The sequence below is a fragment of the Orbicella franksi genome, chromosome 6 (genome assembly GCF_964199315.1).
Source record: "Orbicella franksi chromosome 6, jaOrbFran1.1, whole genome shotgun sequence".
Lineage (NCBI taxonomy): Eukaryota > Metazoa > Cnidaria > Anthozoa > Scleractinia > Merulinidae > Orbicella > Orbicella franksi.
In genome coordinates this window covers 806,664-821,778 of record NC_138150.1, presented here as the reverse complement: position 1 = coordinate 821,778, position 15,115 = coordinate 806,664, and the positions used below count along the sequence as shown (strand labels likewise).

Below are 15,115 nucleotides of genomic sequence, written 5' to 3'. Positions count from 1 at the left end.
GCATGTGACAACTGTGTCAAAATTTACCTGCCATATTCTCTCAAGGAGGCAGGTTTCTTATTCCAATAACCACATGGTTTAAATTTCGTAACAAAATATTTACCTCTAAAAAGCATTACCAGAAGTCGCAAACTTGCAAGGGTAATCCTTGTGCATCGGAGCAGAAAGAAAAAATCCACTGTCGAACGTTTTATGACATATTTAGAATTGTTGGGACTCTGCACTTTTGTTAAGATATATACTGACAATTCAGCTTCGGATCTTTTCTTCAAGCACATTGACTAGAAAGAAAAGACCTTTTATATCTTGCACTGGAGAGACAATGTAATCAACAAAGGTTTACGTTAGTCACATCTATGGTATTATATTTTTTCTATTCAACCTAAGAAACACTGTTTGAATTTACCGTTCCAACCGTGGAGTTATTGACTGGTGTTGAAGTCAATAACATTGTTATCAGGAACATGGCCCACGACGTCTGGTTGCTAAGGAGTACTCTTATGACTTGCCTGTTGCTGAGTGCTTTGGCAGGTTAGTAGAAATTTCAAGCCTCTTCTAATTAAGATTGTTGAACGTTTGAGGTTTTTAAAACAGTACACTCTAGTTTGTTTCCAAGTTCTTGATATCTCATACGTAATCAGATCAGTATTTGATTGAATTTACCACATAAAGCTAGTGGAATACAAAGAAAAACTTTGCGCACGTGCATGCGATATTTACCCAAGAGTCGGTGTAGTGACAGAAATAGTTAATGGAAGTTTGTAATACGGACTTACTCGCACACAAATACTGAGTGCGCTTTTACTGAACTACGTTCTCTTTTTATTTGAAAATGAGATTTTAACACTTTGTTTTTATTGCCATTTTCATTGGACAAATACCAAGCAACCATTTAAAGATTTTTACACGCTTTTTTACAGTGTGAAAACAGTTGAAAAAGAAACCCCTTCTCTTCACATCAAGACAAACCCCAATATTCGAACAATATTCACAATAAACAAAAGGTTATGCCGAAACCACTCAGCTTGGAAGCACCACACGTGAAAGCTGGCAATCTCATCATATAATTTATAGTTTGTGTTGCTTGAGAAAAAACCTAATGTTAAACTGTTTATTCACATTTTGGCTGTCATAGAGAGCGTACTCAGTTTTAGAGGTGAAAGAACCTAAAACTTCATTCCGTTAAATTACAGAGTGCATTCTGTTCACTCTACAACTGGCCGAAAACATTCAACATTCTTGTACTGCACAAACCTATTTATGTGGCACAACGGTGTCCATATTGTCTTTTAGAGAGTGCTTTTGTTTTGCTTGTTTAGGAACTGCATTGGCAACAAATGGCAATCTTTCAACGGACCAGATTGTTGCATCTGATTCCAGCGATCGTAGATTTACTTCAGGGACACAAAACATCTTGATAAGAGACAATTCATTTGAAGATGAATACCGAGCGAAACAAAGAATCCATTTTGTACGCAATGGATCAGCGCAGGTGCGATCCGCGAACGTGAGATTAAAAGATTCGACCGGGAGAATTGAAACTAAGAAGAATGTAAAGGAAGGGATCAAAGAGACTGGTGCCAGGAAAACTCGGATGCACATCCTTGATAAGTATTTTGTTCATCCTGAAATAATGAAGGACAAACCTGGTGACAGAAACGGTTCAAACAAGAACGAAGAAGCATCGTTACCAGCACTTGTACTAGAAGGACCGAAACCCGGTGCGGAAGGTAGGGGTTTTGGAAATCGCGAATTTGGAAAAGAGACCTCAAATATGGACAAGTACGGTGCAGCTTCAGTGGAGGGAACAAAGATTGTGAATGCTGCATCGCTTCTGGAGAACTCCTCGAGGTCTCATGACTCGAGATTAACCGAACTACTGAAATACCCGGATCGAAGTGTCGGAGATACACAGAGAACCTTGCGTTATTATCTTCCAACTCAAGGAGAACATGAACTCCAAAGGGCAAAGCTTAAACTTCGCTCTCGCTACAGATTCCTGAATTCGCTCATACGACCACAGTTGGTGGGAATATCGGACGATATAAATGATTTAGATGCTCTCCGAAATCAAGCTAAATCGATAAGCCTGAAAACATTGAAGAATAGTTTAAAATCTGAGTCTGGTGGTCAGCACAGCGAGGGAAGCGCGTCGACTGGAGAATACCCTCTGAAAGATGTAAAACAAGAAGCTTCCATTGTTAAGGAAAGAAATGAAGGAATTGGATACAATACCAAGATGGAAAACGAACCGCGATTTAACGCTAATGACATGTTTCTGCTAGGAGCCCCAGATAAATCGAGCTATTTTGAAAATGCTTTCTTGGCCAATCCAGAACTTATACACAGTAAACCTGGATTAGCTGTAAGGCCAACTCCACGCTGGAAGAAGTATGGGGCAACAACCGCCTTAAAAGAAGGGGAAATTTATAATACAGTGTCGGAGAAATTTGGAGGTAGTAGCGACACCACTAACTCAGGCCTGGAAGGTTTCGTGCATCCAGAGGATGAATCTGATTCTAACGAGAGTGGACTTGGTTCTGATGCAAAATTTAACGCAGCTCTAAAACTCGCCATCCAATCTGATATGAGATTAAACAAAGCTACTTCTGGAGTCTCGCTTTTATCGTTTAAGGACAAAGCCATGTCCCACATTGAAGAAGAAAGTCACGACATATACAACGAACAAAAATTCAAAGAAGACTATGGTGCGGGTTACTATAATGGTAATGCCAGTCTTGAATCTCAAAGGGTAAGTCCTTCGCCGTATTTCAGTCCAACAAAAATGCGAGATTTTCGAAAGGTAACTACGTTAAGTAGCTACAAAAGAACGACTATTCCTCATTGGAAATTCCGTTCTCAGGACGTGTACCAGTCATCGTCTTCAGGTAGTGGGGAAGGGTCTGGAAGTGGAGATAATTATCTGCCTTTACACGAAAGCCATGGTAAACAGAAACATGCTAAGAAGATACACAAGGTTTCCCCATCAACAAAGAACAAGACCCATGCAGGTGATCTCAATTTACCAAGTTTAAAAGGGGTCTTTGACTTTTTCGTACTGTTTTGTTTTGTTCCCTTGTGTTCAATAACTGTACTTAACTCTTATCAGGTATCTTTGGTGCTCAAGACAAAGAGACAGTAAAGAAATGCGAGAGAATGGGAAAAGCAGGTAACACATTTGTTTTCAATGTCTACACTGTAAACGTTTTGCGACCCGAATCCTCGATGGTACATTTCTATCTTTCAATGTATAAGAATCGAGGAGACTACGATCTAAAATATGCTTTAGTATCAAGGTCTCTGAACGAAAACAGATATAGACGTTGTAGGACAACAAAGAAAGGATGGCCCTAGTTGATTGTGAATTCATGTTTTGTTTGTGTCACCTTGTTATGACTGGAAGGGTAGTTCTGCCAAAGAGCACATGGAATAAACAGAACGTCAACGTGGATAAGGCTTTGGCCATTCGGGTCAAGAGTTTCAGAGCCATTTACCAAATTTTAAGGCTTGCGAGGAAAACTCTTTTTTTTTTTAACTATGTTAAGTGTTTCCTTAGCTTTCAATTTAATTTAATTCGTTTCCGGCATTTTTTTCTTATAGACTACAGGGACAAATGTCCTTCTGGATGGTTGCCATTCGAGGAATTTTGTTATTTATTTGTACCCAAATCAAACGGAAAATGGGAGGAATTTCCCCTAAAGTGTAACGATGAAAACGGTCTGCTAGCAATGCCTAAAACAGATAAAGAGTTAAGATTTCTACAACGCAAGATTTCGTCGTCGAAACGAAGAAAAAAGTATTTTTATATCGGCCTGAAGAAGAAGAGCGAAAACTGGACATGGATCGATGACGTGCCTTACACACGTGACGTCCACGTGAAAGATGAGCTAGGTGACAAAAACTGCGGAGCTCTTTCCAAAGATGGCGTTCACATGGTAACATGCAGTGAGCCCAAGGCTGGGTATATTTGTGAAATTAGAACAGGTAATGTTTTCGATTATGATTTCTTTAGTTTATCGTTCATGATGAAAATTCACGCAGTGTATTAATTTTTGTAAATCGGGGAGTGTAAGGGTAAAATGCAGACTGCAGACTGCAGACTGCAGACTTTTTAACTGAATCGTGCTACCATTTCCATCATTTAGAGCTAACCGTAAACAGGCTAACCTGAGTGATATTCAGGCTAACCGGAGTGCAGACTCTCACTACGATTAGCCTGAATAATCCGGTTTACGGTCAGCACCCGATAATGGAAATATTACCGCGATAGCGATATACACTAAAAAGTCTGTAGTCTGCAGTCTGTATTTTACCCCCGGTCTAGAGTCTGGAGCCTGCAGTCTGCAGTCCGCAGTCCGCAGTCCGCAGTCTTCGTTTTACGCAGACCGTTTTGTAAATTGTCTTTTTGAACACCTCTTGCAGGAGTGGAGGTATTCCGCATTCTCGCCTTCGGTGATAGCCTCACAAACGGTTTCCATGGTGATGACAAGAGCCACACCCCTTACGCCCAGACACTGGAGTATCTGTTAAACAAGGACATTCACAGGTGTTATACCTTGACAACAATAGCGAAAGATGGCACTGAAGCAGCCGAAATGTCCACTAGGCTTCAAAATCATCTGCGAGATGGTATATGTTATTTTAAATAGTGTTAGATGTTGTTTTATCCCTGGGGAACTACTATATAAAAAGGACGGGAGCACTCGTGAGAAATTTCGAAAAAACTCGTCAAAAGTACCAAAATCTTGTTTTGTGGGCGTGCCTTGAATTTTTTTCACCCCTAAGAGGTACCATTTCTAGAACAACACGATAAAGACGATTACTTTGAATAGCCTCTACTCGTAAATTTAGTTGTCAGATCATGATATCCTGTTATATTTTTTCGGCTCAATACCCTAAAAGATACCTCAAAATCTCCCACTGTGGACCTTTTGAGGGTGAACACCTGAGAGGTGCCAAAACCGCTTTCATAACCCCTAAAAGGTACAACGAGCCGCCCCGTTCTTTTTATACGGGACCCAAACCTGTAAAAGGATGACTTGAGGCGGATTGGAAAAATACCTGCGCATGTAAGCAATTTATTTAGTGCGCGTAATTCAGAATATTAGCCAAAAATTTCTAAAAATTCCAACAAAATGCAGAGACAAATTTTAAGCAAAATTAAAGCTTTGCACATTTTTCTTGTGCTCGTAAATGTCAGTCCTGTTTGTGATAATAAGGAATGATGAATGAGTTTTACCTAATAGCTTTCTTACACTGTGCATGGACTTAGTTAACACCTTTACCTTTTGTTTCAACAGCAAAATTTAAATACTCCTGGGTTATTATCCTGGCCGGTACAAACGACATCGCTCATAACAGCAAAACTCCTTACAGAAAGGACTGGGACACAGCGGTCGAGCGCATCATCAACCTCCACATAACTTCACATCGTCATGGCGCGAAAACAGTAGCAGTCACCATTCCTGAAATGGACTGCGAAGAATCTAAAAGACCAGCTTGTCTTCACACGCATTTGGAAAGAAAATACATCAATGAAAAGTTAAGATATTATGCCAGATCGAATGAGTTTACTATCCTTTGCGACCTGGCGGTGAAATTTCCGAGGTATTCTTTGAGTATTGACGAACGAAAAATGATGTGGGAAGTGGGACTGCACATGAAACCGGCAGGATATGAGCGTATGGCGGAGATCATTTACAAGGACCTGTTGGCTAATGTTTGATAACAGCAAGGAAATGAATTGTTGAACATTTATAAACCAATGAACCAGAAGAACTTAAACTTGAAACTTGACTGCTGTTTTTGTGACCATGGTTTACACGCAAACATGTTCTATAATGGATGCTTTTTGTTCCGTTTTGTATCTTAGAACTTAAAGTAAAACATTATGTTTAAGTGAGAAGCTTGCAGGATTTTATAGACAGTATAGAATAACACATAAATCTGTCTAAAATCTAGACAGCATTCTTTATTGCTTATTTGTAACTATAATCCACGTTCACTAGAGAAATCGCGCTAGGTTTTGAACTTAACAAATAGAACTTAACAAATAAATGTGGTAAGAACAAAAAAGTGGCACACGAGCCGTCAGGCAAGTATGTCACTGATGTTCTTACCACATTTTTACGTCATCTGTGATCTATTACTGAACAGACGCACTGAATCGTGTAATTTATTTATTTATTTTTTTTATATAATAAAGCAACAACAACAACAAAAACTGTTACTGACGTCACCTACGCGTCTGTCCTCCGATAAATCACAAGTAACAACCAATCAAAATTTGAGAATAATTCGACATGTTATATAAAGGAGATTTTCATAATATCTCTGATGTAGAACAGTTCCATGGAATTAAGCAACTTGAATTATCGTTGGTGAGTTGTTAGGATTCTTCCCAGCAGTTTTTTGTATGCTGGCGGCTTACAACGTACCTGGACTCTGAGCTCAGAGACTGGGGAAGAGAGATGCCCTTTGAGTGAAAGTAATAAGTGTTTACCAAAGAAACAAACAAAAAAAATTAATTAGTTCTCGAAAATCGTCATTCCAGATCTAAATTTCCACGTGCGATAACCTTCACAGGCCACCGTGCCTGTCTGTGTTTAGAAAGGAATGGATCTCGACTATCCTTACTCGCGATAAATATCTCTAATTTAAATTAAAAATGCTCTTGTGCACAAGAGACATATTTTAAGGGTTTAATTCTTTGTGTTCAAATGAAAATAAAACCACAATAAGCAGCTCGCGAAGTAGGGTGTGTTCTTTGTTGATTTTGATCACGGTACCATAGCAACTTTGTCTACACTGGTTTCCCGGTGTCGCTATTGACCGCCGAACAGTTTTAATCAAAACTACCTGACCTCAAGGGCAGGTGGGATTAGTGGACTTGAAGACATGACATCACAGGTCACCATTCTTGAAAGCGTTTTTCACCGAAAAATCGAGAAACGCGACGGAAAAAGACGAGGCAATTAACATGGCGTAGCCGCAAATCCGAAGCATAACTGGAATCAGTCAAAAGAGAAACCTTGAACAAAAGGTATATATATTCTCTTTAAATGTTAACCAGGAATTTTGTAAAGTTTTTTCTCGTTTATTTGTTTTGGCTTACTGAAACCTGTTTAAACCGATGAAGATTTGGTAATGTTTTTGGAGCTTTTCTGTGTTGTTAAGTTTTGTTTTATAGAGGTAACGTTAGAATTTGAGATGTTAGGTTTAGTTTGGAGAAATCCTGTTGTTAAAATTCCACATTGATCGGGAAGTTTCACGTTGCTTTCTTTACCAGCAAACATTATTCATGCATGAATGATCGTGGTATTGCGGGATGTGAAGCGTTGCACGAGTTGAATGTCATTCAATGAAGACAGACTGAATATAGATAACTCCTGATATATTAGCACCATCATACAAAAGACAGTGGGAAATTTAGTGAAAAGTCTCTGTTTCGCCCGCCATTGAAAAACATTTCATCTTCCTGTGCGATGACTGTGGAAGATCGCTAAAGACGTGCATTTAGATCACAGTCGACTCACTTGCAAATACAAACTCATCTAACAGATTGTCGCACATTTCTCGTATCCACCGAGAGAAAGTATTTACCGTGTAACAATTTTCTTGTTTAATGTTGGCAGTGGCCTTGGAAATAATCAGCTGGTTGTTATATGCCTGTTTATCTCAGCAGAATGGAGTTTGATAACTTTACAGAAGACCTAATTTTAATTGGAATCATGTTTGTTAACTGTTCCAGAAAGTCTAGCTGTGATTAACGTTATTTTCCTCTTTTTAATTTGGAGATATCAAACATACAAGTCAGGAAAAGAAAACAATGCATAAATTGTCTTCTCTTAGACACGCGAATAATCACGGGATTATTACTCCACCAACTAAAGTGACAGTATTGAAGCTTAGCTGAGTGGTGCATTGTTGGAAAATAATTTGTGTGTCATTTGGAGTTAAAGTGTCTTTTCCTCTACACTGTAGTGACGCAAGGTGCTCTACTGTTTAACGTGTGCGTATATACGTGCTTTCGCGTTTAGCAGTCTTTTTGTAACATATTGTATTTTTTATTTTTTTATAGTTCTCGTCCCACTGTCCAAAATGGCTAGAATTTCTAACGTAGCTGCTTTCTTCTTGATTTGGAGCTGCGGGTTTTGTTATGCAGGTAAGCATAAATAGATCTGGCTGAAACAGGAGCATATTTGCTTCTGGTTGAAATGGTTTTGACGCGGATAAAAGGAAAATGTTCTCCGTCTTAAAACTTGCATTTGTGTGATTTAACTCGTAGTCCAAGTGTTCGTCAAAGGTGCGCACGGAATGGTCTCGTGGAAAGACTCGCCTACTTGGAGGGACAGATCAGGTAGGCTTACATAGAATACACATCTTGTTTTACGTTAACTTTTTTTCAGATAATTTTTTTGGGAAATAAATGAAATTTTTAAACTGTTTACAAAAAATAAAGAAAAAAAAATAGTTTCTATCCTTTACGATGAGGCAATGATTTGCTTACAAGGCAATGGGTCATATGTTGACAGTCGACGTTTACAAACGTCATTTGCTCATCAGAGTAATTTTTTCCTAATCAGAATAATAATGTTAATTTTTTTCGAAAATTTGAGTTATGCTTTACTCTGTGACAGTTGTCCCCACCCCTCCACCAGAAGATGTTGCGGCTTACAAGAAGAGAGGAGAAAGTAAGTATAGAAAGTTTATGTAATTTGCAAAGTGTTTAATTTAACCGTTCTCTGTCCCTTAATACACAGCAAGGAAAACGAACTCAAGGGCTTTTGCTGCTGCTGAAACCTGTTATGGGATTTGGGAATACTTGGGCGTTGCACGTTTTCGCATTTGCTGTATTCTTAATAGAATGAAGGAACGAGTAACACTTACTGATTAAAGCTATTACTTCTCTGAGTTACCGTCGACAGCAAGCTAGTAAGTTGAAGATAATAACAATACGTTTCACATCGTCGTTGAAGTTGACGCGCTTTGGTACTTTGTTGTTTTTGTACAGTACCTTACCCGCACCCAAGAGTGCATGTGGTGAAACATGTCTATGTTGGACCACGTACCAGCATAGCACAAGGTGAGTTCACTGTCAGAGTTATATTTTATGATTGAAGCTGTGAGACAGTCAGGCATAAGGGTATTGCTAGCTTGTTACAATTACTTCGCCTTTCAGTAGTTACGGTTGGGGGAAGAAAATATATATATCTTATTAGATGTTTTGGTGTGTAGTATCGCTCTGTATTTTTACGTGTTGTGCCGTATTTTGAACGAGTCAAAATACAAACAACAAGTGAAAATATACTGCGATACTACACACCAAAACACCTATTAAGAGATTTATTATCCAACTGCTGTAGTCAATAGATTTATCAGTGAAAGAGGAAGAGTGTGACAGTTTTGCGTGCGCGCGCCGACCAGTCCGGCAAACAGGTTTGCTACTGTACAAATAACTGTACAATATCGCTCTATATTTGTACTGTTATTTGGACGATATTCGCTGCAGTCGGATAATAACTGACAATGTTGTACCATGAGTGTCAGCTATCGTTGTAAATTCTTTCCTGGAGGGCTTAATACTTTCTTCTCGACAACTAGTTATTTTTATTTGTAGGAAGAAAACCAAACAAAAAGAAAAATTTAATTCAAAAAAGTAAGTCATCTTCTGTCTTGAATTTTTTGTTTGTTTTTATTCTCAATACGCACGAATTTATGATTTTCATTGACGTTTAATGTACTATGATTATGATAATTTATGTTTCAGTGTTCTTCTCTTTGCCTGTTGGAGCTGAATTACCAATTTATTACACTCATAAGCAAGGTAAGCCGCATATAATACCCATATCCTGTATTAAGAATGACTATCTCTTCTTTTGAAGAGTGTAAGGTGTGGGGTGAGGGAAGGGGAAGGGAGTAGGTTTGGCGGGAGGAGAAGGTAGTGCCTTCTTTGTTCACTATTTTGTTATTAAGCTGAATTCCTTTTCTTTTTCAAGTGCCAGTATCACATAAAAAGAGCACGGTGGCTGATTCTGAAGGTATGCTTAATTTCTCTGTTTGTTACGTCACAAGAAGGGGGAAATAAAGAATTCGGGATCGAAAACAATATGACTGTGAGGGAAAGAACAATTTATTTCCTGGTTACGGAAGTAAAGAAGAAGATTTTCCTACGAATATAGAAAAAGTGATTTTAATCAGAAATAGCTATCCCACTGTTAAGCGTTCTCTAATTAGCACATTTCTTTCATTTCTTTACCACAGTTACCGATAGTGAAGGTAGTAGATATTTTTCTGAGGAAACCAGTGGCCCCTTTAGGTCAAATACGTGGGGATTGCAACAACCTCTTGGTATGTTTAATGTTTGTCAGGCGATGCTATTTAAAAATCTTGTTGTCTGCGTTGCCGAAGGAAGAGTCCAACAAGGAGGTTGTCTATCAAAAATACTTCAAAAATCAGCCCATGTAATCCTAAATGATGTCACTGTTAAGGCAACCACTGAGTTATAGACACAGCAGAGGATATTTTTGTGGCCTCCCGGGGATATATAAGTTCCTTTTTGCCTTACTTTGCCCCCTTTTCCCTATGAATAAGTTAAATTGTTCCTTAAAATCTTCCCAGGAAGTTCCCATTACTAGCAAAGATGATCTTTGTTCCATGAAATACTCCAACATTATCCCTTGCTGCCATGAAATGAATAATTTGGTTCCCTTGCTCCCCAAACCCATAAGAGGCCCTTAGTTTTGCTTTTGTGGAAACAGGAAATAACATTTGGCAGGATAACGTCTCTTGCTACAACTTAAAAAACATATATTTATCTTTGGAGGGGCTGAAGTACCTTTCAAGCGCAAGCTTCTTAAGTAATACACGCTACTTAACGAGGCTTATTTCTCTACAACTGTTTTCATTTTCATTAAAAGAAAACGAAGAACTCTCACCTGATTTAGAAACAAGGACAATAGCGAAACAAAATGTTCTTCCTTCCAGTGAAGGTGAGTCAGTTACAATTCTGGTCATAAAATTTGAAGTTACATAATGCCACCTAGAAACAAATTACTTTGAACTGTGATGTCATTACTCTCCACTCCAAAGCAACGTTGGAACATAGGAGCTTGCCTGCAATGATCAGCATCTGTTTAGACTTATTGTGTTGTCTACGAAAACCATCAACCAAATTCAAATCATTTTCTGCTCTGCAGGGGACTTGAGGTTTCATGGGATTGGAGGACAATATCTACGGCCTCGAACAATCGATAGATATCGAGTATTGAAGAATAGAGGCCAGTTTTTTAAAAGGCCATCTAGAACACAGCGAATTCTGAACGGTAAGATTGTGAATTTAGAACTGTACGCTTGTTACCTACAGGAGCTGCGTCGTGTAAGCTGTATTTTAAAACATATAGCATTATATTTCAAATTCGCTGCTCTTTATCCATCACGGTCGCCTTCAATTAATCTAAACCATCCTTATTCCTCATTTGTTTACATCATCTTCATTATCGTCAAATCATCATCCTCATCCTCCTCCTCCTCATCATCATTATTCATTTTATTTAAAACTCGGTAAAAATCTTCAGTAGTTACAGTAGTATACCAATCCAATTATAATATCTTTTTTGTTTTCTACTGCCTTAAGTTGAGTTATTCTGAGACTTATACTTCAATTTGAAGGCGAGGTTTTGTATCGCACAAACTGACTGAGAGTGAAGGGCCTTACGACTTTACGTTGTTAGATAATAGCGCATGCTCGCCAGGAGGAGTTGCGTTTAACCACGTGACTTTTTTCGACTTCAGTGTATAGAAGGTCAAAGACACCAGGATTAAAGATGACAAGAAGAGATGTTTCCAAAACGAAGAAAACCTCTTTACTAAAACAAAACAATGGTATGAAAGCAATTAAGCAAGCAAAAATGTTGTTAGAACAAAGCATGTGTTAAAAGTAAATATTAGATTGCAATATGTTTTTAGAGTTTTTTTTATGAAATTTATTTTGTGGGAAAAGTGTTAAAAAATTCAAAGAGATACTCATGAGGAAGGGAAATGATTTTTTTTTCTCATGAAAATCTTTGTGTTCTTTTTTCAGAGTTCAGTAAATTAGAAAATGTCGGTTATATAACGAAAGGTAAGCATAAAATTTAATTTATTAAGTCTCATAAAATGTCATTTCTTTCATTTTTTTAAAGACTAAAAGTTTAACAGATAACTCAGTATGCTTTGAAGATTGTTTCAAGAACTCAGGATAAGAAATCATAATAAGTATTTGCCGCGCGTATACTTAATGAATAAGGTGTTTGAATCCTGTCTTGGAAATAAAGACAATTTTGAAGCCAAAGTTGCCAATAGTGATATTTATTTCATGAGTTCATTTGACATGTTCCCTTTCAGACAAGAACATAAAGAAATCAGGGCTACCTAAAGGTATAAAATGAGAACTTTCCGTTGCCATGGTTACCTGACATGTCTCTGTTATCTGGGTTATTTTCGTAAATTCACTATGTTACACAACAGACATGTGTCAACTAACGAGAAAATGTAAATAAACAAGTGAAAATTTACGGTTGTTTCATTCGATTGATAATAAAATAATGATAATGACGATGTTAGATAAATGGACGACAATATTCTGTGAGATTTTAGGAGAACCCCCAAAAAGAAAGCAAAAAAACACAGTGGAGTGTCATTATTTCATTGTAATAAAAATGTACGATAATATGGGTGCACAATTTTCTTTCAACTGTTTGCGTAACATAGCATTAGTCCAGAATGTGTTGGAGAAATTTAAATAACAGATCAAACGCATTTAATGACAATTGTGCTCTTGTAACTTTTAAAAGTTTCAACTTTGACTAACCCTGGTCCTTGCTTTGTTTCTCCACGTCATATATTTTTTGAATGTTTGCTTATCATCATTATACATTCAAAACGTTTAAAATACCAATGCATCATATGACGTAACGTTATATTCACATATACGTCCTTAACATAAACTCTCGCATAACAGTAACTCTCCATTTAACGTATACACCCGTCGGTGGCTTCTCCATGAAGATCCCTAAAGAAGAAGGAAGTAATAACCTAATGGGATCATTTAAGAGGAATTAATAAAACTGTAAACTCCGATAAATACGTGAATTTACCCTGTAATTCACTATCACTAATGTAAATTAAACCAAGTAATTTCACGTATTTTTAATTAATGACAGGGAACAAAAGGACCACAAGCCGAGGCTCAAGGAACAAAATTAATTCAGAGATTGAGAATCTTTTAACAAAGTTCCTTATTGTCCTTTAACTAAACTGTGCACAATTAATTTAATTAGATGTCTCAATATCAACATAAACGTTCTCCTAATAGCCTTCAGCTCTAGCGATCGTTGAGGGAATTTTATATCAGGCTATCACGAGAATTCCCTTTTGTCATTTTCCTTCATTTTCATGCTAAGCATGTTAGATTACTTTTTTGATACTAATAGCAAACATTGCAGATAATGAAACACTAGCTCTTACTTCATATATGCATCATTAAAGAAAGCACCAAAACAACTGCAAGAAGCTGCATAGTGTGCTTTAGGTGACACACCTCTCAGTTGTGGCGTGTCAGGGCTATGCTTAGAAGGTTACCAGACCATAAAAGGCATTTCAAAGGGGCCTTACTTAACTTGGATCCTGTTGTTTTTTGCGGTTAAAAAACACCTGAATACGAGAAACCATTATACTGGTATAGTTTCACAGTGGATAAACTATCCATTGAATAGTGACGCGTCCATTGGATAAAAGCTCTCTCTTTATGACTTAGAAAAATGTTGTGATCATAGTAGGTAGAATTAGATAGAATTTTGTTAGAGAGGGCATTAGAGAAATACCTTAGTTACAATGATAAAGAGAAGAAAAAACAATTTTGAAATTTTCTTCAGTAATTAATGAAGAATGGAAGAGGATAGACCCTATTCATAAATGGCTACCTATCAAAAATTATATTATAGGTATTAAAATTAGCCCAACTAACCTGGTTTTTGAGTTGATAATTCAAAATAACTTTTATTGTCAAACGAGGTTAGTTGGGCTAATTCAAATGCATACAAAAGAATTTAAACTGGCAGCCATTTATGAATAGGATCTATAGGATTAAGTAGTTTTAGCTTATATTGGCAAAAGAACACTGTAATATACAAAAAAAAAAAAACACTTGGGGAATAAATCGTGAAATGTTAAAAATTGTGTACCTCGTTTTCAAATCATTTTGTCTTCTTTGCATATTACACAGGTGAAACACTAGACGATGTTATGACAAAATTGAAGCCACCGAAGAAAGTCTAGTAAACATCAACAACAACGTTATAACAATGAAACGCAGGAGGCACTACGGAGTTAACGCAACCATGACGACAGCGACAACGAGAACTTTGACAAACAAAGTCTTTAATGAGAAACACACTGGCTGTGCACGTGCGTTTTAAATTGTGGCACATTTCTTAGCCGTCCTCCACGAAAGACTGAAGAATGTGAAATAACGCACCTCCATGCGATTTCTGGAGGACGTGAACCACGACGGAGAATTTGGAAATGAAGCTTTACATAAAGATGTTGCGCTGAGGATAGTTCAACACTAATGGGGGCACTGAATATCATGAACAGACCAAGGGACAAATGAAATCATTAAGTACAGTAGGAATTATTTTTTTAATGGAAGTTGTCCTCGGCGTCGCCGTTGTGGTTGCGTGAACTCCCTTCTGACTCTTTTATATATCCAAGGACTCTCAACCTAAGTGGTGACGATGACAATTTTACATCAAGAGGTCAAATGTTGTGCTGTACTTAAATCCACAAATTTCTCCAAACCATAACGAGAAAGTATGATTTTTACGCTGTTTTCTTAATTGAACTTAACTGATCACGTGATTCACATGTAAATATTTAAGGTAGTTCATTTCCTTGCCAACGGTGGTCACTTCCCAAAAAGACTAACGTTAAATTAACTATTCGAATGGAATACAACTGTGCTCTTTGATGCTAAAACGCAGTGAAAAAGCACTGATGGTCGAAAGGTTATTTCTAAAAGAAAGTTGATCGTGTTTTACCGCATTCTGGGGTTATCTATAACAAATAAAGATTGATT

General features: G+C 37.5%; 2 protein-coding genes across 4 annotated transcripts; both read left to right on the top strand.

Annotated features, from left to right (window-relative positions):
* The first annotated feature begins 268 nt into the window (after positions 1 to 268).
* Positions 269 to 6,056, top strand: LOC145489772 (uncharacterized). The gene is made up of 6 exons (XM_081468813.1): positions 269 to 531; positions 1,320 to 3,011; positions 3,110 to 3,169; positions 3,601 to 3,984; positions 4,423 to 4,629; positions 5,301 to 6,056. The coding sequence occupies exons 1-6, from the start codon at positions 465 to 467 to the stop codon at positions 5,723 to 5,725; spliced, it is 2,835 nt and encodes a 944-aa protein (XP_081324939.1). The 5' UTR covers positions 269 to 464; the 3' UTR covers positions 5,726 to 6,056.
* Positions 6,057 to 6,830: 774 nt separating this feature from the next.
* Positions 6,831 to 15,000, top strand: LOC145490935 (uncharacterized). Of its 3 annotated transcripts, none has more exons than XM_081470052.1 (15): positions 6,831 to 7,042; positions 8,081 to 8,164; positions 8,288 to 8,359; positions 8,640 to 8,693; positions 9,014 to 9,085; positions 9,620 to 9,658; positions 9,770 to 9,826; positions 9,999 to 10,040; positions 10,264 to 10,350; positions 10,920 to 10,991; positions 11,199 to 11,324; positions 11,794 to 11,883; positions 12,083 to 12,121; positions 12,385 to 12,417; positions 14,264 to 15,000. In XM_081470052.1, exons 2-15 carry the CDS (start codon positions 8,101 to 8,103, stop codon positions 14,314 to 14,316), a joined length of 900 nt encoding a protein of 299 aa, XP_081326178.1. In that variant the 5' UTR covers positions 6,831 to 7,042; positions 8,081 to 8,100; the 3' UTR covers positions 14,317 to 15,000. The 3 variants fall into 3 exon arrangements, with proteins under 3 accessions (XP_081326178.1, XP_081326177.1, XP_081326179.1); XM_081470051.1 differs by having other exon boundaries at positions 13,203 to 15,000; XM_081470053.1 differs by lacking the exon at positions 12,385 to 12,417.
* The last annotated feature ends 115 nt before the right edge of the window (positions 15,001 to 15,115 follow it).